The 25416-nt window shown below is 39.6% G+C and overlaps 1 protein-coding gene across 5 annotated transcripts in view; it reads right to left on the bottom strand.

The window, feature by feature from the left end:
* Window positions 1–13161: 13161 nt before the first annotated feature.
* Window positions 13162–25416, bottom strand: part of DMGDH (dimethylglycine dehydrogenase) — a 104340-nt gene continuing 92085 nt past the window's right edge. For 3 of the 5 annotated variants that reach the window (XM_025998046.2, XM_072736928.1, XM_072736926.1), the window contains exon 16: window positions 13162–14506. In XM_025998046.2, coding sequence (XP_025853831.2) covers window positions 14291–14506 — 216 coding nt within the window. In that variant the 3' untranslated portion in view covers window positions 13162–14290. Of the gene's footprint in view, window positions 14507–23273; window positions 24771–25416 lie in introns of those variants that run through there. The other 2 variants (XM_072736929.1, XM_072736927.1) reach the window with 1 other exon arrangement.

Here is a 25416-nt window from a genome sequence, read left to right as displayed (position 1 = left end):
GCCCCCGGCGCCGCTGGTAGAATCAGGAACTGGCGGCCGGGCCTGCCCCGCCCCCGCCCGGGACTCCCCCCGCCCCCCCCGCGGCCAGCGGAGCTCCGGCGCCCCCGCCCCCGCCGCCTCCGACCCGGGCCGGGCCGCTACCGGGGGAGGGGCCGGCGCCGGGTGGGCTCGGTGGGGCCGGGCCGCGTGGCACCCTCCAAGAGGAGCAGCTGCGGTCTTTGCAGTGCCTCTCTCTAGTTCACAAAGCGCTTTCTTTAAGTCTCTCCACGACCTCGGTGACCGCGAATTATAAACACTGCACCCTCTTTTCCTTTTTCTTTTACAGAATAAGGCCGTTTGTAGTCGTTTCTACCTAACCCAGACTCAGATCTTGAGCCGTGATGTTTTAAGGGCCCTGGGGGAATCCTTTCTAGCAGAAGAGCTCGGACTTGTGCAAGTGGGAGGTGGATGGAGAGGCAGACTCCAGATGAGGTTTCAGATTCATTTATGAAGAGCACACACACGTGAAGCCACTTCCTCCTCACTGCCCAAGAGGGGCCAAATGCACACTCCGACTGCGCGGTGCCCCTTCGAAGGGACGGCTTTGCTTAGGCTGCCCTGAGGATGTTGGGGGTGTTGTGTGACCACTGAGCAGCTCATTAATTAGCTCGTCCCGGTAGGAGCCCTTTCAGGGCCTGGCTCTGACGCTTAAGTAGTGAACCAGGGAACTATAGTATCTAATTTGCCTGAAATCATCTGGATGGAAGGAAAAAATTTCCTTAACCACATGCTCATTGAATTGGGAAGTTAGCCTGAGGACCAGCACATTCCCACTGCCATCCAAACGCTCTGCCTCTTCTATGCCTGGGGATAGACTATAACTATTTACAATAGGGGGAGTGGATTATGCGCTGTATCCTCTCAGGTTAGCCTAGTCTGATGCCCTGGGAACTATTTCACAGCTTTATAAACTGTAGATAACAGATAGGAGTGGAAACTAGTTCTTGTTTATACCTAACACAAATGAATTCTATCCAGTGGAGTGACAATCCCCACTGCCACCGTGGAAAAACGTTTTGCCTCCACTTGCACATTTATTTTAATATTCATGATATGATCCTCGGGTTTTAACTAGTTTTAACACCTTACCAGCTTTCTCATTAGTAAATTAAAATCTTTAACATATATTCATTTCTATATTCGTAAAAGGGTCATTATTGTTTTTGCAAAATATTAACATGGAGAGTTTTGCTCTTACATATATTTATTTTTATTTGCATGAAGTGGATTAGTTTATGTTACATCCACTTTTTTTTTTTTAAGATTTTATTTATTTATTCATGAGAGACAGAGAGAGAGAGGCAGAGACACAGGCAGACAGAGAAGCAGGCCCCATGCAGGGACCTCGACGTGGGACTCGATCCCAGGACTCGGATCACACCCTGGGCTGAAGGCGGCGCTAAACCGCTGAGCCACCCAGGCTACCCAACATCCACGTTTAATCTCTGGTGGAATCGGTGGAATTTCGGTGGAATTTAGCACGAAAAAAAATTAAATTTATCATTAAATTCAAAAGGATAATTTTGAAGAGCTGTTTGATTATTATGTTAAAGCTTGAAATTTTCATTTAAACACCCTGTAAGGAATCCCTGGGTGGCGCAGTGGTTTGGCGCCTGCCTTTGACCCAGGGCGCGATCCTGGAGACCTGGGATCGAATCCCACGTCGGGCTCCCGGTGCATGGAGCCTGCTTCTCCCTCTGCCTGTGTCTCTGCCTCTCTCTCTCTCTCTCTCTCTCTCTCTCTCTGTGACTATCATAAATAAATAAATAAAATTACAAAAAAAAGAAATGACAAAGGCTTGAGTATTCTCCTCTATGGCCGTTGCATGTCCTTCTCCGTAACCTTGCATGTTTCTCCCTACCCTTCCTGATAGAAATCAAATTGCCCAAACCAATTGAGCTGCTAATCTTCAGAAACAGTTCCTCCTTTGACCACCTGCTCCAGAAACTAGCTAAACTTGCACTGAGACTTCTCATATCTTGCATTTTTGAACAAAAATGTATGATAATTGTGCCCTGGAAATGTGAAATGAGTTAATTAAAAAGAATTCATTTATTTGTATCTATTTATTGAACACATGATATGCAATACATGCTAGTTATTGTAAAATCTCTCACTTGGATTTTGGTGTTTCTTGATGACTAGATTCAGTGGTGGGTTTGAGCATAAGTATCATACAAACAATGTATCTTTTTGATGCTTTTTAAAGATTTTATTTATTTACTCATGAGAGACACACACAGAGAGGCAGAGACATAGGCAGAGGAAGAAGTAGGCTCTCTGCGGAGTCTGGTGTGTGACTCCATCCCAGGACCCCAGGATCATGACCCAAGCCAAAGGCAGATGCTCAACCACCAAGCCACCCAGGTGCCCCTTGATGCTTTGTATTAAAAAAGGCATGATGTTGATTTATTATTTGATCACTTTTTTAAGGCAGCCATTTCTCCACTATTAAGTTACTATTTTCCCCTTGTAACTAATCATTATTTTATAGGGAGATACTTTGAGAATTTTTTCTATTTTTTCTAAAACTTTTGCTTATTAGTTTTAGCACCCACTGATGCTTCTTGTTTTGATCTATTATTATTAGGATGGTTACTGAATGATGATTTTCTAATTCCATCATTCCATCTATATTAATTACTTGTCAAGTAAGGAAGAGTTTGCCTTCTCTCCCATTAATTTGTTTATTTAAATCACTATGAACTCATGGATTCTCAGAGTTTTTAAGAAGATTTTACTTATTTATTTTAGAGGGAGAAAGGAAGGGGTGGGGGAAGAGCAAAGGGAGAGGGACAAGCAGACTCCCTGCTGAGCAGGGAGCCCAATACAGGGCTCTATCTTAGGACCCCGGGATCATGACCCCAGCTGAAAGCAGAGGCTTAACTGAGTGAGTCACCCAGGTGCCCCCAATTCTTGTTTTAATCAATGTGCTTTAATTATTTTAATCCTCAAATTTCCTTTGATTTGACCAGTGGGAACCCCTTCAGTCTGGCTCTCATATCCTTTTGGCATATCCTTTTTAAACTTTGAGCACTCCCTTGCTTTTTGGTACAAGATATCTAGGCCCATATTGTACTTTTCCTTCCCCAACCCTGGAATTAACCATTTCTATGAGAAACCCTGATTGCTTTTAGTGGAGGATGGCATCAAGAACCCAGTATCTGTTCTATAGGTGTGCTCATTGCTACTGGACTGTCATTACTTCTAGGATCTCTTATCAGACAAAGATAGCAACTAGATGTATGTAGTCATACATAAGTATGTATATATAGCATATTGATACACGTGAATAGGTATAAAACCATGAGTTCATAGTCAATACCTCCAATTCTACTTTCCCCTTTCCAAATGTATATGCTTAGTACCAATTCTCATTGTTACCAGCCGTTAAAGTTCTATACTTTTTAATTTTTGACAATCTGATATGAGAAGTGGTTGGGACGCCTGGGTGACTCAGCAGTTGAGCGTCTGCCTTTGGCTCAGGGCATGACCCCAGGGTCCCAGGATCGAGTCCCACATCCGGCTCCCTGCATGGAGCCTGCTTCTCCCTCCGCCTGGGTCTCTGCCTCTCTCTGTGTGTGTCTCTCATGAATAAATAAATAAAATCTTAAAAAAAAAAAAAAAAGTGGTATCTCAGGATAGTTTTGGGTTTCTCATTTTTCTTAGGAATAAGACTAAAAACATCATTTGATATGTGGAAGGGCCATTTTTACATCATTCTTGTGAACTGTGTCATTTTCAACTGGTTTTGGTCTTTTCCCTGAATTTTAAGAGTTCTTTAGGTACTAGAGATGTGACCTCTTTAACTGTGATATGTATCAGAAAAATGTTTCTCTAAGTTTGTCAACTATCAAATATTTTGTTATGGTGTTTTTAGATATGCCAAAGTGATTTTTTTAACCTGGTAAAATTTATCAATTTTTTTATTGCACCTGGATCCTGAGTCATGATTAGACTTTTCTTATATTAAAGTTAAAGTAAAATTCACCCATTTTTTCTTCTAGTAAGGTTTCAGCTTTCACATTAGATCCCTGATCCATTGGCATTTATTTTTGTGTATAATGTGAGATTTGAATCTAATTTTACCTTTTTCCAAATGGTTACCCAGCTATCCTAGCACCATTTGTAAAGAAAGAAGTCCATCTTTGCCCCACTGCAATGAGATGCCACATTAAGCTTATGGTTAATTTTCTCATATACTGAGTCTATTTCTGGGCTTTCTGTTCTATGTCGCTGGCATGTCTGTTGATTCATGCACTGGTACCACACCGTTTTAGTTACAGAGGCTTTACAATATGTTTTGATGTATGATAGGAATAGTGACTCCTCATAACTTAATTTGTAATGTTTTCCTGGTTATTTGTGCATGTTTATTTTTTTTGTTTTTTGTTTTTTTTTTTTTGCATGTTTATTTTGTCATATGAACTCCAACAGCAGCATGTCCAGTTCCATAAAAATGTTGGGAAAAAATTTTATTAGAATTGCATTAAATTTATAAATTAATTGAGCGACAACAGTAAACTTGTAATGTTAAGTTGTCCTATCTAAAACCAAAGGTTATCATCCATTAAGTCTACTTTGGTGTCTTTTAGAAGTTTTAAAAATATTCCTCATATCAGTTTTGGCTTTTCTTGTTAAGTTTATTCCTAAGTATTTAATCTTCTCTGTTGCTATTGAAACGGGGCTTTCTTAAATCCTTTAACTGGTTATTATTTGTGGACATAAAAGTTACTGATTTCTGCAGGACAATTTATGTTCTACCAAATACTGAATTATTTTCCCTGTTTAAGTTAAATTATTGATTTTTAAGGGTTTTCCAGTACATAATCATATCAATAACAATAATTTCAGTCCAGCTGGTGGCTCTGTCAGTTAAGCACCTGCCTTTGGCTCAGGTCATGATCCTGGAGCCCTGGGATCAAGCCCCACATCAGGCTCCCTGCTCAGCAGGAGTCTACTTCTTCCTCTCCTTTTACCCTTCCCCCTGCTTGTGCTCTTGCTCTAAAATAAATAAATAACCTTAAAAAAAAAAAAAGATACTATACATAACACCTGGTTTGCATCTAACCCACAGAAAACCTATTTAACCCATAGGTTAAAATCTCTTAACTCCTTAAGTCAGTAAGAAAAAGGCCAACAATCCATTTTTACATAAGCAAAAATCTAGGAACTTAATATTTATCAGAAAAGGAAATTCAAGTGGTTATTAAATAAATGAAAAGATATTCAACCTCACTCGAGAGGAAAAATACAAATTGAACTTTCAGTAATATACTACTGATACTGGTGATAACTCACTGCTTTGGGTATGGTATAAAGAAACTGTCTCATACATTAATCACAAAAGTGAAATTTGGCATAATCTCTAAAGGAAACAACTTTGCATGTTTATCAAAATACACATACACTTTAATCCAGCAATTCCAGTTGTATGAACTTATACTCCAGATATACTCAGTGTGAGAAATAGCATATGTATCAAGATAATCACTTTAGTTTTATTTTTATTAGAAAAAGGCAAATAACAGGGACTGGTCAAATTAATTAATGGAATACTAAGCAGTCATTCAAAAGGATGATATGGAATAGTGTCCAAAACATATCATTGATTTTTAAAAGCTAGGCAAAAAACATTATGCTTGGTATACCTTAGTTTGCTTAAAAATATATGTATATATGTGCATATACGTCTATATTCATATATTTTCGTATTTTGAGACATAGATGCTTACATATTTATAAAGTATCTCAAGAAGGGTACAGAAGAAATAATATTTATTGTCTCTGAGTAGACAATTTGCAGATAAGAATAAGAGTGATACTAACTTTACACCATATATGCTTTATGCACTGCAAATTTTTTACTCTATACATATAATACCTATTTCTAATATCAGTAATGGTAACAACATAATTTACATTTAAACAAATGTAATTCTACAAAAGTAGAATGCATTATGAGATCAGAGTGCTAAGACAAATAGCCCCGAATGAACATGTTTCTAAAGCGCCAAGGCCATGCACTAAGAGAATCACATAGGTGCCTTGCTGTGCCTCCTGGTTTCTCCAGTTTGCAGACCCCTCGGTTCTTGGCACGGTACTAACTGGCTATAAGCTACACTTAGAAGTCAGATACCCATGTTTCAATGCTTCTCTCGACCTGTGTTGTCTCAGTGAATATGATATGATAACTATTTCATAAAAGTGATATGATAACTTGAATATGACAACTATTTCATAAAAGTCTAAGCAATTTTAAACACTATCTCTAAATGTTTAACCGTTGGGGTAGAGATAAGAATGACAAGAAGTCTTTCTTCAAATAGAGAACCTGAAATTCACTAACTAAATGGGGTAAGTTGTGGTTGGTGTTACTCATTGCCCCATTACCACCCTGCATAGTCCAAAAGGAGATAGACTTGAACGTCAGAAAGAATATCCAAGCTTTGTTACTTTAGGTATCAGCTATTAAATTATTTTCACAATACATTTAATTTTGGAAACTGATCTGGATGGATTTGTTTCTACCATATCTAACTGACAGGGAGAGGGCCTTCTTGAAGGCCTGTAAGGTCACATACCAGATTTATATATGACTGTTCTTAATGTTCTTTTACCTTCTTCTAGTCACCAGTACTTACATGCATAAGTTATATTAACTACTATCAGTGCTAACTACTAACTAACACTGCATTAAGCATCATTAAGCATGGGGACTCCTGTGTGGCTCAGCAGTTGAATATCGGTCTTTGGCTCAGGGCCTGATTCCAGGTCTGGAGATCGAGTCCCTGCATCAGGCTCCCTGTGAGAGATGTCCCTCTGCCCATGTCTCCCTCTGCCTATGTCTCCCTCTGCCTATGTCTCTGCCTGTCTGTCTCTCATGAATAAATAAATAAATTCTTAAAAAAAAAAAAAAAAAGAATCATTAAGCACGTAGGAAGATAATTCTCCCTAAGAAGCATCTTCAGTTTATTGTTGATTTTGTTTGATGTGTTAATACATGTGTGTGTGTGTTGAAAAGAAAAAAGGTCAGATTTTTAAAAGAAAGATTTATTTGAGCTCTAATATACTCCAGACCTCTGAAATTAATAGCCTAGATAAGAATAGCTATGGCCACCTCACATTGAAACTCCCCTGTCTCATCTTTCCCATCGCTTATCACCTCCTACCTCCTCAAAACTGATTAGAGAAAGTAGAGAGTGGAAAACAGCATCCTTCATTGAAAAAGATATTGGCATAGCATTTCTTTGAACTAGGAGTGCCTGGCTGGCTTGGTCAATAGAGCCTGTAACTCTTGATCTCAGGGTTGTCAGTTTGAGCCCCATGTTGGGTGTAGAGATAAGTTAAAAAATATTTTTTTAACAAGGGGTAATGGAAAGGGAGGTGGGTGGGGGGTTGGAGTGATGGGGTGATGGGCACTGAGGGGGTCACTTGATGGTATGAGCACTGGGTGATATGCTATATGTTGGCAAATTGAACTCCAATAAAAAAAAATAATGAAAATAATTTTTTTTAATCTTTAAAAAAAACAAGATAGTATACAGGTCAATGAATTCTCACAAAGTGAACACACCCATGTAAATTCCACCCAGATCAAGAAACAGGATGTTGGTGTTGCATTTTGTCTCATTTCTTCTTTCCTTTCCTTTACCTTTCACACAGCCCAGTCCTTAGTGTTTGCGCAGTATTTACCATATGCAACTGAATTGCATTCACCTTTTCATACTGAGCATTTTACACTGTATACTAAATTCTTAAACCATTCTTAAGCAATGCTTTCCAACCAGGCTTATATATCTCAAACCAATGTGAATGCTTTAGAAAATAAAAATAGTCATATTATGTTTCAAAAAAATAAGAACCTACGTAGGTTCAGCCAATGAGAGGCACTGAAAAATTGGAATGTGGGAGGAAGAGAGAAGCCTGGGTGTTTCTTCCCTTCTTTAGGCTTTGGGTAGCATCTTCAACAGTATGGTTGAGTCTCTGTGGTTCCAGCTCCTGCTGGCAGCCCCTTCCCAAATGGTCCTAGTGTTGGCTTGGCGGCCCCCCATCAGGGCATTCCATACTAGTTCTCCACATGAAGTTCCCTCGTAGGGACGCCTGGGTGGCTCGGTGGTTGAGCGTCTGCTTTCAGCTCAGGGGGTGACCCCGGGGTCCCGGGATTGAGTCCCTCACCGGGCTCCCTGCATAGAGCCTGCTTCTCCCTCTGCCTCTCTCTGTGCATCTCTCATGAATAAATAAATAAAAGCTTTAAAAAAAAATGAAGTTCCCTCCTATGAACTACCGGGCAAGTTACTCAGCTGGAGAGGCCACGTGGAGGGAGATGCCCTGCCAGCCCCAGCTTGACAGTCCTCCTTGCAGAGCTGCTAGACATGGCAGTGAAGAAGCCCTCCTGAATAACCAACCAGTGAGAATCATTTTTTTTTAAAAGACCCTACCTCTTTTTATAGGACACAATTATTTATTTATTTATTTTTGGTAATAATCACAAGATAAAGAATAACTAGAAAAGAAGCACAAAGAGTGAAAATGTCCTATTAAACTTTGTTTCATGCCAGTAATAGTAATAAGAAAAATAGAAATTAAATAAACATAATTGTATGGGAGAGAGGTCCATATTTTTAAGTTATATTAATGTATCTTTGAAAAAGGAAAGTATTTTAAAAAAAGAAAAAGGAAAGTATTTATACGTGAATGAACAATCCAACTTCAAAAACACCGGGAGATGCAACAAAATGTGATCTCTTGTAATAGTGATCTCTTGTAATAAAATGGTCTGTTGTCTGTGAATAATGAAGTCATCTTTTCTGTTTTAAACCTTAAGCTTTGCAGTGACTTCACTGAAATTAATTTTCTTCACATATTAATGTTTAATCGACAGGGTAGCCAGATTTGGCCAGTTACCTTTGCACATAGTTGACTGAAGAACATATTTTAAGCTCTTAAGTTTCAAAAGTTTGTTTTTACATGAGCAACAGATGTATAAATAATTAGGAAAAGACTTTAACATAATAAGTTTGGCAGAGATTCATAAAAAATCCCCTTCATAATAAACCACAGAAATTGCAATACTGTTTCTTTGGGAACAAGTATAGTGGCTTTCAAATATCTCCACAGTTGAAAATTTTCCACTAAAATATCTTCATCAGAAAATTCTTCAGGGGGGCCTGGGTGGCTAAGTTGGTTAAGCAGTTAAGTGTCTGCCTTCGGCTCAAGTCATAATCTAGGGGTCCTGGGATGGAGCCCCACATCAGGCTCCTTGCTTGGCGGGGAGTCTGCTTCTCCCTCTCCCTCTGCCCCTCCCACCCTCCTGCCCCCACTAGTGTTCTCTCTCTCTCTCTCAAATAAATAAAATCTTAAAAGATTTTTGTTGTGTATTTTTATTATATAGGGTTTTTCTTCATCTGCTAAAATCAGAGAAAATGGATGAATGATAACGGTGTGCCAATATTTGATCTACTGCTTTACAAGTGCCCAACCATTGGTGAGAAATATCAAGGCAAATACTGCTCTGCTGATTCCTTCCAGCAGTGTAAGACCAGCACATTTTGTTGCATCTCCCGGTGTTTTTGAAGTTGGATTGTTCATTCTGAATAAATGACCATTTCCTGATATTTTGTTATTGCATGATTAATAACCTCCTCCACTATTTCTATGTATTGCTCCTTTGATTGGAGTCTGATATATTTTATGTAAATAGTTTGTCCAGTAACTAACAAGGTACTGAGAAGTCACAACTTAGGTAGTGATTAAACTACGCCATTGATGATTACATTTTCTTAACTCTTCAGTTTCAACAAACATTTAAAAAGAATAAATATGAATTTTAGAGATACTGTTCAAAACCAGTAAGCTATTTCATGTATGAACTAAAATCTGCACTTACTGAGCACGATGTTATACCTCAAAATTTGCCCTCTGTTTCATAATAAACATCAATAGAAACTCTAAGTGATCACATAGAATGACAGGATTGAGCTCAACTTCTGCTTCTTCGTATTTACAATTGCTCTACTGTTTCAGTGTGAGCTAACTAGCTCCACAGGGATTGAAGACCCAAATTATGCATGAAGTAAGCTTGAATGATTCCAGCAGTTAAAGAACTTGCTCTTGAAATGAATGCATAAAGCTGAGCCTGCTAGTGGTAAGGGCCGGCAGTATCACCCAGGGCCTCTCTAAATTGATTTCCATATGGAACACAATATTTAATAAGGTTAGCAATAAAGATGGTGCTAATTTGAAGTAGATAGATGGTCGAAACATCAACAATTGCAACAACAAATTATTTAAACTAACAAAGTGTTTTACAGGCAGGAGAGGAGGATTTGACATAATGAAATAAAGAGAACAGAGATACTTGATGGCATCATTGAATCTACCTCCAGATTTAGTAATTGCTTAAACTGCTGTTGATGGGATATTTTCTTACCCGCAGCTGAAACCTTCCTAACTGCTACCCTCTAGCTTAGTAGGAAGCTGCTCCCGGACAGTTAGAGTCTACGTTCCCTTTCTCCAACTCCTTACTTCCTAGTTCTTTTTCAGTGTGGCCTGCCTTTGCGCCCTCTCCAGTTCCCTGGAAGAGCCCGTGCCCATCGCACCCACAACACTCAGGTGCTTCACCTCAGAGGCACTGCTCAGCCCTTACTCTTACGTGACATCTCTTAACTTTGGACACAGTTTACCATCCTCTCATTCTCAAGAACATTCTCTCCCCTTGGTTTACATGACACTTCAGTTTGTAATGAAATATACCCCACTTTTTTTTTTCATTAAATGCTTGACTACTCTGGGACCCCTGAGTGGCTCAGTGGTTGAGCATCTGCCTTGGGCTCAGGTCGTGATCCTGGGGTCCTGGGATCGAGTCCCACTTCTGGCTCCCCACAGGGAGCCTGCTTCTCCCTCTGCCTGTGTCTCTTTTTCATGAATAAGTAAATAAAGTCTTTAAAAAAAAAAAAGCTTGATCTCTCTGGTCTATAAACTCCACAAAGACAGGGAACATGTCTGTTCACTGCTTTTCCAGTGCCTAGACTGTTGGAAGTACTCAAGGAACATGTGTAGACTAACAAACATTTCAGTAAGGAGAGCTATTACTCAGAGAACTTTAAACACAGGAAAGGCTTTAGTGGATGATTATGTAGTCCATTCTTGGCTGGCAGCAGAGCTGGGAAAAGCAAGTCTTCTGGCTTTCTTTCTGGTAGCTTTTTACTACCCTGTCACTCCTATGCTTCATGCTAATACTCCCAAAATGTATACTTGAAGGAAATATAATTGAGTAATGTGTTAGCCTTTTATAATTCATAAGGTTGCTTCTATAAACTACTGAACTATCCTGGGGATTCATTAATGGCAGACAGATAAGCAAAGGCAGGGTGATTTTCACCTTGATGTGATGAAAGAGTAAGATACAGGTTAGAGGTGAACATCAGCAAAATAATTACATAAATGTTTCAATAAAATGTAGACTAGAAAGTGTTTTTGCAGTTCTAAGATTTCCTAACTCAAGAAAGTACCCAGCATTCACCATCACATTCTTGAGAACATTTTTCCTAAGCCAAAGACACGGCTTCTGCACCTCAGTAGAGTACTTCTAGACATACTGGTTGTTCGCTCTTCATGGCTAACACTAATCCTGAGCCCCATCCCTGTGTGGCCTCTCTCCAGCCTGGTAGTTTTAGGGAGGCTCTTTTGAGTCAAGCTTTTCAGCTAACAACTGGCTTATAGGCCATGGGGAACTGAAAGCTTCAAGAACTGGTCTTTCTCTCAAGGCTTCTCCCTACTTGTCAGGAGTTCTTGTTACCCCAAGGCTTCTCTTCCATCTTTTGTCCATCTTCTCAGCTTCAGTTTTCAGGGCTCATCAGTCAGTTTACTCTCTGATATTTCACAGTTCACATTCCCATGGGATGAAGTCTGGTTAACTTGGTCCATCTTTTATTGGCTAAGTTGTATAATAGGTCATTGGTCAGCCTCTGCATTGGCAGATGCCAAACTTCGTACCTAGGCCAGGTTCACTGGCTGGGAGGGCATGGGAATGCCAGGGTGACTTAATAGCACCCAACGAAGCACAAAAGGAGGAATGAGTACAACTTCTTAAAGAAATTAGGAAGTACATGTCCTTCATACTACGGGTAGGACTTCTTTAATAGTCATCTAAATGTTCTATGTGTTTTATTGATCTGTTGTAGTGCTCTATTAAATGGAGGAGACTAATTCAATGTTGTGCTTTCATTATTGATTTCGGTATCAAAAAACCTGGAATTGTCTATGTTGCAGATAAAGAATTCAGAAATGGTAAATAAGTATCTCAACAGTTATAGGGCTACAGAGAGGCAGAGAATGAGAAATGGAGCCTCCAGGCAAAGGCTTGAACCAGCACCTACCTGAAATGAAATAGTAGATATGGAGGATTCTTTTATTAAGGGAGGTAGAACTGATTTATAACATTATATTAGTTGCAGGTATATAATTAATGATTCCCTGGTGTAAAATGATCCCACCAGTCTAGCTACTAATCATTACCATATGAAGTTACATTTTTTTCCTTGTGTTGAGAACTCTTAAGATTTATGCTTAAAAACTTTGAAATATTCCATACTATATTAACTATATTCACCATGATATATATTAGGTCCCCAAAGTGTATTTATACCTGGAAGTTTGTACGTTTTCACCTCCTTCACCCATTTTGCCCACCCACCAATGCCGCTCCACCCTGGCAATCACCAATTTGTTCTCTGTATCTGAGTTTTATAGTGTTTGTTCATTTTGTTTCTTTGATTCTACATATAAGTGAAATCATATGCCATTTGTATTTCTCTAATTTCACCTAGTATAATGCCTTCTAGTTCTACCCACATTGTCACAAATGGCATGATTTTTGAATTAATGTTTTTGTTTCCTTCAGATAAATACCTAGAAAAGGAATTGCTGGATCAGATGGCACTTCTATTTTTACTTTTTTGAGGAACCTCCATACTGTTTTCCATAGTGACTACACCAAGATAATATTCTTGATAATTAGGAAATTATCAAGATGATCAAATTTTATTACCAAGATTTTGCTCTTTTCTCATACAAAAAGATACATTAAAGAGAAATGAAGGGCCTGCTGGAATTCTAATATATGATTGCTTTAATGAAGTATTTTATTTTTTAATGAAGTATTTTAAATATAAACTTGGCACCTTTGTAAAACATACAAGAAATTATTTTAAAATTCTGTAATTAGAATACATTTTATGTTTCACATTCAACTTTAATACCTAGGAAAGATTCAATAAATGTTTAACAAATGTGTATATAACAAATTTTAAGTGATAAGCCACCTTTTACCAAAGGAAAAAAAAAACATTTGATTTGTTCAGTCAACTAAATTCAATTTTGAAAAATTTATCAGAGAATTATTTCTAAATAATTTTTTTCTTGCTGTACACAGTACTAAGGGCAATCCTGTCAGCTCTTAAGCTCGTTTGACCTGCTTTGTCAAATGCTTTGTGAAATGATATTCAGAACAGCACATGTGATGTCAACTTGCATTAATTCTTTCCCAAAGAGAGGTGTTCAGTATTCAAACTGTGTTTTTACTGGCACAATCTATGTTTCAGCTTCATTTCAAAAGGTCTACAAGCACTGCTTCCTTTGGAAGACTGTTCTTTTTTGCAATGACTCTCCTAAAACAACCTTTCAAAGGACAATAATGATGCCCCATAATACTGCATTCAGGGAATTCATTAGGAAAATAAGCATTTTGGAGAACTGAATAAAAATTTATGTATCAATATTAAATTTTACTATTTTCACTGTAGATATATTATAAAATATTAAAACTATCCCTTGTTCAACTACTGCTTCTCAATGAAACAAATCCATCAATAGTACTGCATTTGTTTTTATGTAAAACAATTCGTTTTCAGGTCACAAGAACCATATAAGGATATATTCCTAAAATTACACAATGTCCTCTAATTGAGTTATAATAGTGATTATATACTAGCAAACACCTAAATGTTTTGCTGGGTTTCATTAACAATATAGGTTAATAAAAACATTCATTTCCAACGTCTTCATTTTAAAGAACAATGTTAATCACTAATCCATTATTGTTTCTCGCTTAGGAAAGAGCTGAGAAAGGTTTCATCAAGATTTTGAAGGGTTGAATGAATTCTTGATTTCTTATATTCTCCCAAAAAGCAGTTATGATTTTTAGTACAGTCATAGAGCTAACATAATTCAGTTGCCTGAAGGTCTCTTTTCAAATTTTGTCCTTTCTGCTTTTCTTCTGAAGTCGGTTTCTGGTTGGTTCAGTCAATACCAAGGGCTCCTGTATGACGCTTGCTGGGTAATTTCTGCCTAACAGTTCAACCTCCACCTGTTGTCCTACTTTACTTAGTTCTATAGGGACATAGGCAAACGCCAGACTCTTTTGTATGCTGTAACTGTAGGTTCCAGATGTCGTGTTGCCAACCACCTGAAAAACAAGAGCCAGTAACCCTCAACATCTTGGCCATCAGCTTTATGGTCCTCCTCTCCAGATTAAACACTTAAAACATAGGTTTGATTTACAATCTGCAAGTTTTAGGGATTATTGCCCATGGGGCTAACGCCAGGAAGTAAACTTTACTTTTGCGAATATTAGGTTTAAAAGTTATGAAAAATAATTCTCAAAATACATATCAACCTCCTCAAACTTCTCAGTTTTAAATAGCACCTATTTTTTTTTTAATAGCCGGCACTATTTTGCTCACTTTCATGCCAAGAGATCAGAGAGGAAAAGACTCAAATATTTTCATTTTAAACTTAAAAAAAAAAATCCTCTTCCATCATGGCAATAATAGACACCAGGGGAAAAAATTCTAAATATCCAAATGTAAATGTAGTCAACTGTTCCTGCTGGGGTTGAGAAAATGGCTTTCCAAAAGAGTGCTGAAACTATCGACATATCAATAGTCAGTGTGAAGTGAACATTCTATGAATATATAGCATTTAGCAATTCCTGGCATTTGTTAGGCACTTAATGTTAACTTTACCCTCTCTAGATCTACCTCATACAAAACACCTCTCTGGACATTCTAGAGAACGAGCGAGGTTTAGTTCCTACACTCTGGAGCTTCCAACCTGGTTGAGGAATTAGCATAGACATACAAGAAAATAGAGCTGGGGGTGGGGGCAAGATGGCAGAGGAGTAGGGTCCCCAAGTCACCTGTGCCCACCAACTTACCTAGATAACTTCCAAATCATCCTGAAAACCTATGAATTCGACTTGAGATTTAGAGAGAGAACAGCTGGAACGCTACAGAGAGAAGAATTTGTGCTTCTAACAAGTACTACTTGTTTTTAGCCACTCTGCACTGAGCAAAATGACTAGAAAGAAGAACTCACCACAAAAGTAAGAAGCAGAAACAGTACTCTCTGCCACAGAGTTACAGAATTTGGGTTACAATTCAATGTCAGAAGGCCAATTCAGAAGCACAATTATGAAGTTACTGGTGGTTCTGGAAAAAAGCATAAAGGATTCAAGAGACTTCATGACTGCAGAATTTAGATCTAATCAGGCTGAAATTAAAAATCAATTAAATGAGATGCAATCCAAAGTGGAGGTCCTAATGACGAGAGTTAATGAGGTAGAAGAAAGAGTGAGTGACATAAAGACAAGTTGATGGCAAGGAAGGAAGCTGAGGAAAAAAAGAGAAAAACAAAAGACCAAGAGGAAAGGTTAAGGGAAATAAATGACAGCCTCAGAAGGAAAAATCTACGTTTAATTGGGGTTCCAGAGGGCGCCAAAAGGAACAGAGGACCAGAAAGCATATTTGAACAAATCATAGCTGAGAACTTCCCTAACTTGGGGAGGGAAACAGGAATTCAGATCCAGGAGATAGAGAGGTTCCCCCCTAAAATCAATAAAAACTGTTCAACACCTCGACATTTAATAGTGAAACTTGCAAATTCCAAAGATAAAGAGAAAAATCCTTAAAGCAGTGAGAGACAAGAGATCCCTAACTTCTATGGGGCGAAATATCACATTAACAGCAGCCCTCTCCACAGAGACCTGGCAGGCCAGAAAGGGCTGGCAGGATATATTCTGGGTCCTAAATGAGAATAACATGCAGCCAGGAATAGTCTATCCAGCAAGGCTCTCATTCAGGATAGAAGGAGAGATAAAGAGCTTCCAAGATAGGCAGAAACTGAAAGAATATGTGACCACCAAACCAGCTCTGCAAGAAATATTAAGGGGGACTCTGTAAAAGAAACAGGAAGTCCAAATAATCCACAAAAACAGGGACTGAAGAGGTATTATGATGACACTAAATTCATATCTTTCAATATTAACTCTAAACGTGAATGGGCTAAATGATCCCATCAGAAGACACAGGGTTTCAGACTGGATAAAAAAGCAGGACCCATCTATTTGCTGTCTACAAGAGATTCATTTTAGACCTAAGGACACCTCCAGCCTGAAAATGGAAGTTTGGAGAACTATTTACCATTCAAATGGTCCTCAAAAGAAAGCAGGGGTAGCAATCCTCGTATCAGATAAATTGAAGTTTATCCCAAAGACTGTAGTAAGAGACAAAGAGGGACACTGTATCACGCTTAAAGGATCTATCCAACAACATGACCTAACAATCATGAATATTTATGCCCCTAATGTGGGAGCTGCCAAGTATATCAATCAATTAATAACCACAGTAAACATACTTAGATAATAATACACTTACACCAGTAAACTTCAACACGGCGCTTTCTGCAAATGACAGATCTTCTGAGCACAACATCTCCAAGAAACAACAGCTTTAAATGATACACTGGACCAGATGGGTTTTACAGATATTTACAGAACTTTACATCCAACGCAACTGAATACACATTCTTCTCAAGTGCACATGGAGCTTTCGCCAGGATAAACCACATATTGGGTCACAAATCAGGTCTTAACCACTACCAAAAGATTGGGATTGTCTCCTGCATATGTTCAGACCATAGTGCTTTGAAACTTGAACTCAATCACAAGAAGAAAGTTGGAAGAAATTCAAACACGTGGAGGTTAAAGACCATCCTGCTAAAAGATGAAAGGGTCAACCAGGAAATTAGAGAATAATTAAAAAGATTCATGGAAACTAATGAGAATGAAGGTACAACCATTCAAAATCTTTGGGATACAGCAAAAGCAGTCCTGAGAGGGAAACACATCACAATACAAGCCTCCCTCAAGAAATTGGAAAAAACTCAAATACACAAACTAACCTTGCACCTAAAGGAACTAAAGAAAGAAAGGCAAATAAAACCTACACCCAGCAGAAGAGAGTTAATAAAGATTCAAGCAGAATTCAATGAAATAGAGACCAGAAGAACTGTAGAACAAATCAACAAAACCAGGAGTTGGTTCTTTGAAAGAATTCTTAAGATAGATAAACCAGTAGCCAGCCTTATTAAAAACAAAAGAGAAAAGGCTCTAATTAAAATCACAAATGAAAGAGGACAGATCACAACCAATACCAAGGAAATACAAACGATTTTAAAAACATATTATGAGCAGCTATATGCCAATAAATTAGGTAGAAGAAATGGACACATTTCTGGAAAACCACAAATTACCAAAACTGGAACAGGAAGAAATAGAAAACCTGAACAGGCCGATAACCAGGGAGGAAATTGAAGCAGTCATCGAAAACCTCCCAAGACACGAAAGTCCAGGGCCAGATGGCTTCCCTGGGTAATTCTATCAAACATTTAAAGAAGAAACAATACCTATTCTACTAAAGCTGTTCCAAAGATAGAAAGGGATGGAATACTTCCAAACTCGTTCTATGAGGCCAGCATCACCATAATTCCAAAACCAGACAAAGACCCCACCAAAAAGGAGAATTACAGACCGATATCCCTGATGGACACAGATGCAAAAATTCTCAACAAGATACTAGCCAATAGGATCCAACAGCACATTAAGAAGATTATTTACCACAACCAAGTGGGATTTATCCCTGGGATGCAAGGCTGGTTCAACACATGTAAAACAATCAATGTGATAGATCATATCAACAAGAGAAAAAACAAGAACCATATGATCCTCTCAATAGATGCAGAGAAAGCATTTAACAAAATACAGCATCCATTCCTGATCAAAACTCTTCAGAGTGTAGGGATAGAGGGAACATTCCTCAACACCTTAAAAGCCATCTATGAAAAGCCCACAGCAAATATCATTCTCAATGGGGAAACACTGGGAGCCTTTCCCCTAAGATCAGGAACACGACAGGGATGTCCACTCTCACCACTGCTATTCAACATAGTACTAGAAGTCCTAGCCTCAGCAATCAGGCAACAAAAAGAAATAGAAGGCATTCAAATTGGCAAAGAAGAAGTCAAAATCTCCCTCTTTGCAGGTGACATGATACTGTACCGAGAAAACCCAAAAGACTCCACCCCAAGATTGCTAGAACTCAGACAGCAATTCAGCAGTGTTGCAGAATACAAAATCAATGCCCAGAAATCAGTGGCATTTCTATACACTAACAATGAGACTGAAGAAAGAGAAATTAAGGAGTCAATTCCATTTACAATTGCACCCAAGAGCATAAGATACCTAGGAATAAACTTAACCAAAGAGGTAAAGGATCTATACCCTAAAAACTACAGAACACTTCTGAAAGAAATTGAGGAAGACACAAAGAGATGGGGAAACATTCCATCCTCATGGATTGGAAGAATTAATATTGTGAAAATCTCAATGCTACCCAGGGCAATTTACACATTTAATGCAATCTCTATCGAAATACCATGGACTTTCTCCAGAGAGTTGGAACAAATCATCTTAAGTTTTGTGTGGAATCAGAAAAAAAAAAAAAAACAAATAACCAGGGGAATATTGAAAAAGAAAACCATAGCTGGGGGCATCACAACGCCGGATTTCAAGTTGTACTATAAAGCTGTGATCATCAAGACAGTGTAGTACTGGCATAAAAACAGACACATAGATCCATGGAACAGAATAGAGAACCCAGAAATGGGCCCTCAACTCTATGGTCAACTAGTATTCGACAAAGCAGAAAAGACTGGAAAAAGGACAGTCTCTTCAATAAATGGTGCTGGGAAAATTGGACCACCACGTGCAGAAGAATGAAACTAGACCATTCTCTTACACCACACACAAAGATAAACTCAAAATGGATGAAAGCTCTAAATGTGAGACAAGAATCCATCAAAATCCTAGAGAACACAGGCAACACCCTTTTTGACCTTGGCCACAGCAACTTCTTGCAAGATACATCCATGAAGGCAAGGGAAACAAAAGCAAAAATGAACTATTGAACTTAATCAAGATAAACAGCTTCTGCACAGCAAAATAAGCAGTCAAAAAAACTAAAAGACAACCTACAGAATGGGAGGAGATATTTGCAAATGACCTATCAGATAAAGGGCTGGTTTCCAAGATCCATAAAGAACTTATTAAACTCAACAGCAAAGAAACAAACAATCCAATCATGGGGCAGCCCCGGTGGCGCAGCGATTTGGCGCCGCCTGCAGCCCGGGGTGTGATCCTGGGAACCCGGATCGAGTCCCACATCGGGCTTCCTGCATGGAGCCTGCTTCTCCCTCTGCCTGTGTCTCTGCCTCTCTCTCGCTCTCTCTGAATGAATGAATAAATAAATCTTAAAAAAAAAATCCAATCATGAAATGGGCAGAAGACATGAACAGAAATCTCACAGAGGAAGACACAGACATGGCCAACAAGAACATGAGAAAATGCTCTGCATCACTGGCCATCAGGGAAATACAAATCAAAACACAATGAGATCCCACCTCACACCAGTGAGAAGGGTGAAAATTAGCAAGGCAGGAAACAACAAATGTTGGAGAGGATGCGGAGAAAGGGGAACCCTCTTGCACTGTTGGTGGGAATGTGAACTGGTACAGCCACTCTGGAAAACTGCGTGGAGGTTCCTCAAAGAGTTAAAAATAGAACTGTCCTATGACCAGCAATTGCACTGCTGGGGATTTACTCCAAAGATACAGATGCAGTGAAATGGCGGGATACCCTCACCCCGATGTTTATAGTAACAATGTCCACAATAGCCACACTGTGGAAGGAGCCTCGGTGTCCATCGAAAGATGAATGGATAAAGAAGATGTGGTCTATGTATACAATGGGATATTCCTCAGCCATCAGAAATGACAAATACCCACCATTTGCTTCAATGTGGATGGACCTTGAGGGTATTATGCTGAGTGAAGTAAGTCAATCAGAGAAGGACAAAAATTATATGGTTTCACTCATATGGAGAATATAAGAAATAGTGAAAGGGAATAAAGGGAAAAGGAGAGAAAATGAGTGGGAAATATCAGAGAGGGAGACAGAACATGAGAGACTCCTAACTCTGGGAAATGAACAAGGGGTGGTGGAAACGGAGGTGGGGAGGAGGTTGGGTGACTGGGTGATGGGTACTGTGGGGGGCACTGGATGGGATGAGCACTGGGTGTTCTGCTATATGTTGGCAAATTGAACTCCAATTTAAAAAATATAAAAAAAGAAAAGAAAATAGAACCAGGAAGCCAGAATTTGTTCTTCATTTGGAATGTGGATGGAATTAGGGAGGTGGAGAAGGGGGATGAAACTTCCCAGGATGAGTGGAGACATGGAGTCAGGCATGAGCAATCAAAATTAGGGAAGATGAAACAGAATCACATGGGATGGCCAACTAGAGAAAAGTACTGAGCAAAGAAACAAAACCGAGGAGATCAAAACAAAGGCTTTATGGCAGCAAAAAGTCTAATCAGTCTTGTTACAAAGATAAGAGGACAAGTTGAAACCAGATCTAAAGGAAAAGATGAAAGAGAAACAGTAAAACCACACACACACACACACACACACACACACAAAAGCGATAGAAAATGTGAAGTTAAAACACCGTACTTAAAAATTGTAAAAGGAAGACAATAAAAGCAAGATATGATATATAGCCCTACTCCTGTCGGCTTCTCCTGGCTACACAACGCTGCACTAACCCTTAGAGCCGCACTGTTTCGCACAGCAAGCAGCTTGTAGCTGGTGTTCAAAAATATTCATGGGCATGAATCTGCCTGGTGATCTTTCAGCTGCCTCAGCAAAGAGTCCCCTACAGTCAACAGTTTTGTTACAGCATTTCTCATCTTTTAGAAGCCGACACGTTTATAACAGTAAATATAGACTCCTGGCTCTATAGCCTCAGTTTGTAATTATCTCATTGAAACTCCACATCAGAAGCTCTCCATATCATTTCTGAACTCATTTTTTTTAAGATTTTATTTTTTACTCATGAGAGACACACAGAGAGAGGTAGAGACACAGGCAGAGGGAGAAGCAGGCTCCATTTAGGGAGCCCGATGCAGAACTCGAACCCAGGACCCCAGGATCCCGACCGGAGCTGGAGGCAGACGCTCAACCCCTGAGCCACCCAGGTGCCCCATCATTTCTGAACTTGTTATGAGGGTTTGGTGAAAAAAAAAAAAAAAACAACCACATAAATGTATTCATTAGTAGAGGCTTCTCCTCTAGCAGATTAACTACCAAAGTGTTGCTGAGACAAGGCATGTGCTTTAAAGTGGTTTATCTCCTCTAGATCATTGTTAAGGAACATAAAGCAGGGATTTGGGTCAGGAAGGTTGGAGGTTTTTTTTTAATTTTTTTTTAATTTATTTATGATAGTCACACAGAGAGAGAGAGAGAGAGGCAGAGACATAGGCAGAGGGAGAAGCAGGCTCCATGCACCAGGAGCCCGACGTGGGATTCGATCCCGGGTCTCCAGGATCGCGCCCTGGGCGAAAGGCAGGCGCTAAACCGCTGCGCCACCCAGGGATCCCAGAAGGTTGGAGTTTTAATCACAGCTTTTGGAAAGATTTTCTTGGTAATCTTGGTTTCATGCCTTCGTCTGTAAACCTGAGGTCTGTGTTTGGAGCCCTGGAGAGGTAACCCGATTTGCTTGGGCAAGCGTCTTAAGAAAACATGAAGAGGCCAAAGCAAGGCTCTTGGCTAAATCCCCTAACTCACTGGGTCAAAAATCTACCATCCCTCTTCAGAGATTGTGTGAACCATTTCACCAGGCCTTCCCATCTCTTAAAATCCTAGCAGTGATTCATCTTGCAGTTATTTTTGCATCAGTAATGTAAAGAAATAGCATATTTATTTTAGGAGTGTTATTTTTAATATATTTAATGTGTTGCTTTCTGCTAAATTACTTTCATTTCTCCTTCGATTTCTCTCTAATCCAATGCTGAGTAGCCCAGAGTATTTTAGAAGGCCAGCCTTTCCTTTTATCTTATTACTAAATTTCTAAAGAAAGGTTTTCCCTAGCAGCAGTCTTATATCATTCTACCTTAAAATCTTCCAGATTCAATTAAATCCATTTCTTCTTTTTTGCTCTGTGAATCACAAGAACAACCTGTGCCTATCCTCTGCCTAGACGTTTTCAGATCCTGTGTTAAACGCTGGCTTTCCCCTTTACCAATATAAGCAATCCTCACTTGTGTTTAGCCTCTTCTCATTCCTCTCTTTATGAGAATTCAAGACCCCTCTGACTTTCGGAGCTGAGGGTAGATGGCTTTGGAGGAGAGAATGTAATTTAAGTCGGATGATACATTGTGTTTCTTTGGCTGTCCGTGTTTTTGTTTCTAAGTAATAAAAAGGAGAGCTTTCTCAACTCTCCAAACACATTCCCACAAAACATCTTTCAAAGTTTCCAGCAAAGCTGCTTTTCTAACAGAAGCCCTTTTCATACCCACCCTTATGCCTTGATTTTTACGAACTAAACCTTATTTAAAATTGTAATCTACCCTGGAATCACTGCCCATCTCTCCATTGGACTTTCCTTTTCCTCAGGGCACTCACCACCCTCAGATGTGCCATTTCTCTTATTTAGTATGTTCACGGTCTAGCTCTCTCTCCCCTGGAACGTAAGATCCATGGAGGCAGAGATGTTCATCTGTTTGGTTGACGCCGCACCTCCAGTGCCTAGGGTATCTTTGTCACGTTGTGGTAAGATTTATTGAATAACAAATTTGTACCTTATAAATTTGTACTGTATCTCTGCCACTCACTGAGTATTTGCAAGAATGGAATATCAAAGGTAGTACAAATCCCAACAAAGTCAGGAAATAAAAGCACAAAGTATTTCCTATCATTCCAGAGTATATAGAGGATCTACAAAATTCATCTGCATCATAAGATGATGATCCTACTAAGCATCAAAGAACAGACAAACGGGTATCAGGAAATTCAGGGGTTATTTTATTTATAAAGGCAACTACAACTGGAGTAACAGCTCTGTAAGCAGATGGCATATGGGAGGAAAGATGAAAAATATAGCAGGTAAACTCAGCACATTGATACAGCAAAAGAAGGAAAAAGTGGAACTCGGGTTTTCAGCAAATCCCTTCCCATCTTTGATACAGTTGGCATGGAATGTTCTGTAAGTTTAAGATATAAGTTCCAGGCTTTTCACTTAAATTTGGGAGTCAGGTGTATACTGTGTTCATCAGGGTTGGTGTGGGGTTGCATACAGAACATGATAGCATAGGGGAGCCTGGGTGGTTCATCGATTAAGCATCAGACTCTTAATTTTGGCTCCAATTGTGACTTGAGGTCATGGATTGAGCCCTGTGTAAGGCTCTGCACCCAGCGGGGAGTGTGCTTGAGGATTCTCTCTCTCCCTCTGCCCCTGCCCATCCCCCTCCTCCACCACCACCACCACCACCCCCTCCCCACCCCCCTACCCCCGCCGTAGCCCCTTGGCTCACACATTCCACCCCCCCACTCTCAAGAAAAAGAAAACAAAACAAAACACAATAGCATAATGTGTCATCCCACGGCCAGAACAGAAAGCCAGTGCAAGGGCTGGCGTGGACCATATTAGAAAGCAGGATGAGAACAGAGTAAAAAAAATGAGAACTAGTAGAAAGAGGAGATGGGGAAATTTGCTGACTACAGAAAAAATTAATTAGAGGTGCAAAGAACCTAAGACATGATCTCATCATTTTGTAGATGAGAAAATGAAGGCCCAGAGAGGCTAAGATCAGGTCAAGTCAAGCAGCTGGTTACTGACAGAGGTGCTTATCAATGGCAATTGTGGGCAAAGGTGAAGTATGAGGAAAAGCCTATTAAGAAAAGAGGTCTGACGAAGGGATTTAGAACAGAAAGGAAGGGGAGACAGTGGGGTAAGAGTCAGGATGGCTCAAAGAGAATGAACTCAGCACAATTAAGGGTGAGATACTTAAGAAAGAGCTTGAAATCTGAGAAAAGTCTGTTACCATCACGGTGTCTAATAACATCCACCTGCTTCTGGGATGTAGAAAACTGTGGGTCTACGATTAGTGGCTGAAGAGAAGACAGTGGGACATGAACAGAGACAGGGAAGATAGACAACATGGCTTAGAAGGAAGGGTAAGCAATTCAATGGCCAACTATACCTGGGTCAGAAGTCAGTTCTGTCCATCACTAGCTGCACAACCTCAAGCAAGTTACTTCACTTCTCTGAACCCCAAAGCCTCATCTCTAAAATGGGATGATCATACCTATCTGGGAAGGGGGGTCATAAAATTAAATGGGTACATAACAACTATCCAGCACATAGTAGAGCCTCTGCAGATGTTAGTTCTACGTCGGGCAGATCCATGCCTCAGCCCATGTAGCCATTTCTTTAGTCATCCAAAGACTGAGATGTGATGCCACTGGCCTTCCCCCACGTCCAGGGCTCTTTCTGCCACTGAAGAGAAGAGGGCAATGGAAACAAGTATCAAGTAGGCTGCAGTGTTGGAGAGAAAACCCAGGCTCCGAATCTCTGAGTCTTTGGGTAGTGGCCAGACTGTTCCACAGGGACCAGCTGTTCAGATGAGACCTGAAGGCCACGTGCTCACCCCCAGCCTAGGCAGAGGGTGCACATCTGTCTCCAACACCAACCAAAACACAGCAAAATCGTAAGCCAAACTGGGTCTCACAAATAGTCATAAAAAGTCAAACACCTGAGGCTCTGCTGGTGAGTTATCTGGTTTTACTGGACACCGACAGGCAGACTAAGACACAACATCCCCAAAGGGGAAGAAGGCACATTTACTTTCTGAAGAACTAAATGGTTCACTTTCACTCCACTTTCTAAGGCTCTGCCTTCTGTTGTCATGGAGATTTTCATTTGGAATTTTTTTTTTTCTGAAGATGTGCTAAGGTTAGAACTACTTCCTTCTCAAAGATCCCTTAGAAGCACAACCAGAATGCCAATTTTTTAAATAAAATCCATCTCCTGCTTTCACAGATATCAAGGTGGTGGAAAGGAGATCATTTGATCCTCTCAATTATACCTTCCTCATTGTCCATTGTATTTTAAGCCTTGGTTTTATTTTCATCAAGGCATAGAG

Source organism: Vulpes vulpes, chromosome 14 (genome assembly GCF_048418805.1).
Source record: "Vulpes vulpes isolate BD-2025 chromosome 14, VulVul3, whole genome shotgun sequence".
NCBI lineage: Eukaryota > Metazoa > Chordata > Mammalia > Carnivora > Canidae > Vulpes > Vulpes vulpes.
Note: the sequence above shows the minus strand (reverse complement) of the source record. Positions and strands in the feature narration are given on the sequence as shown.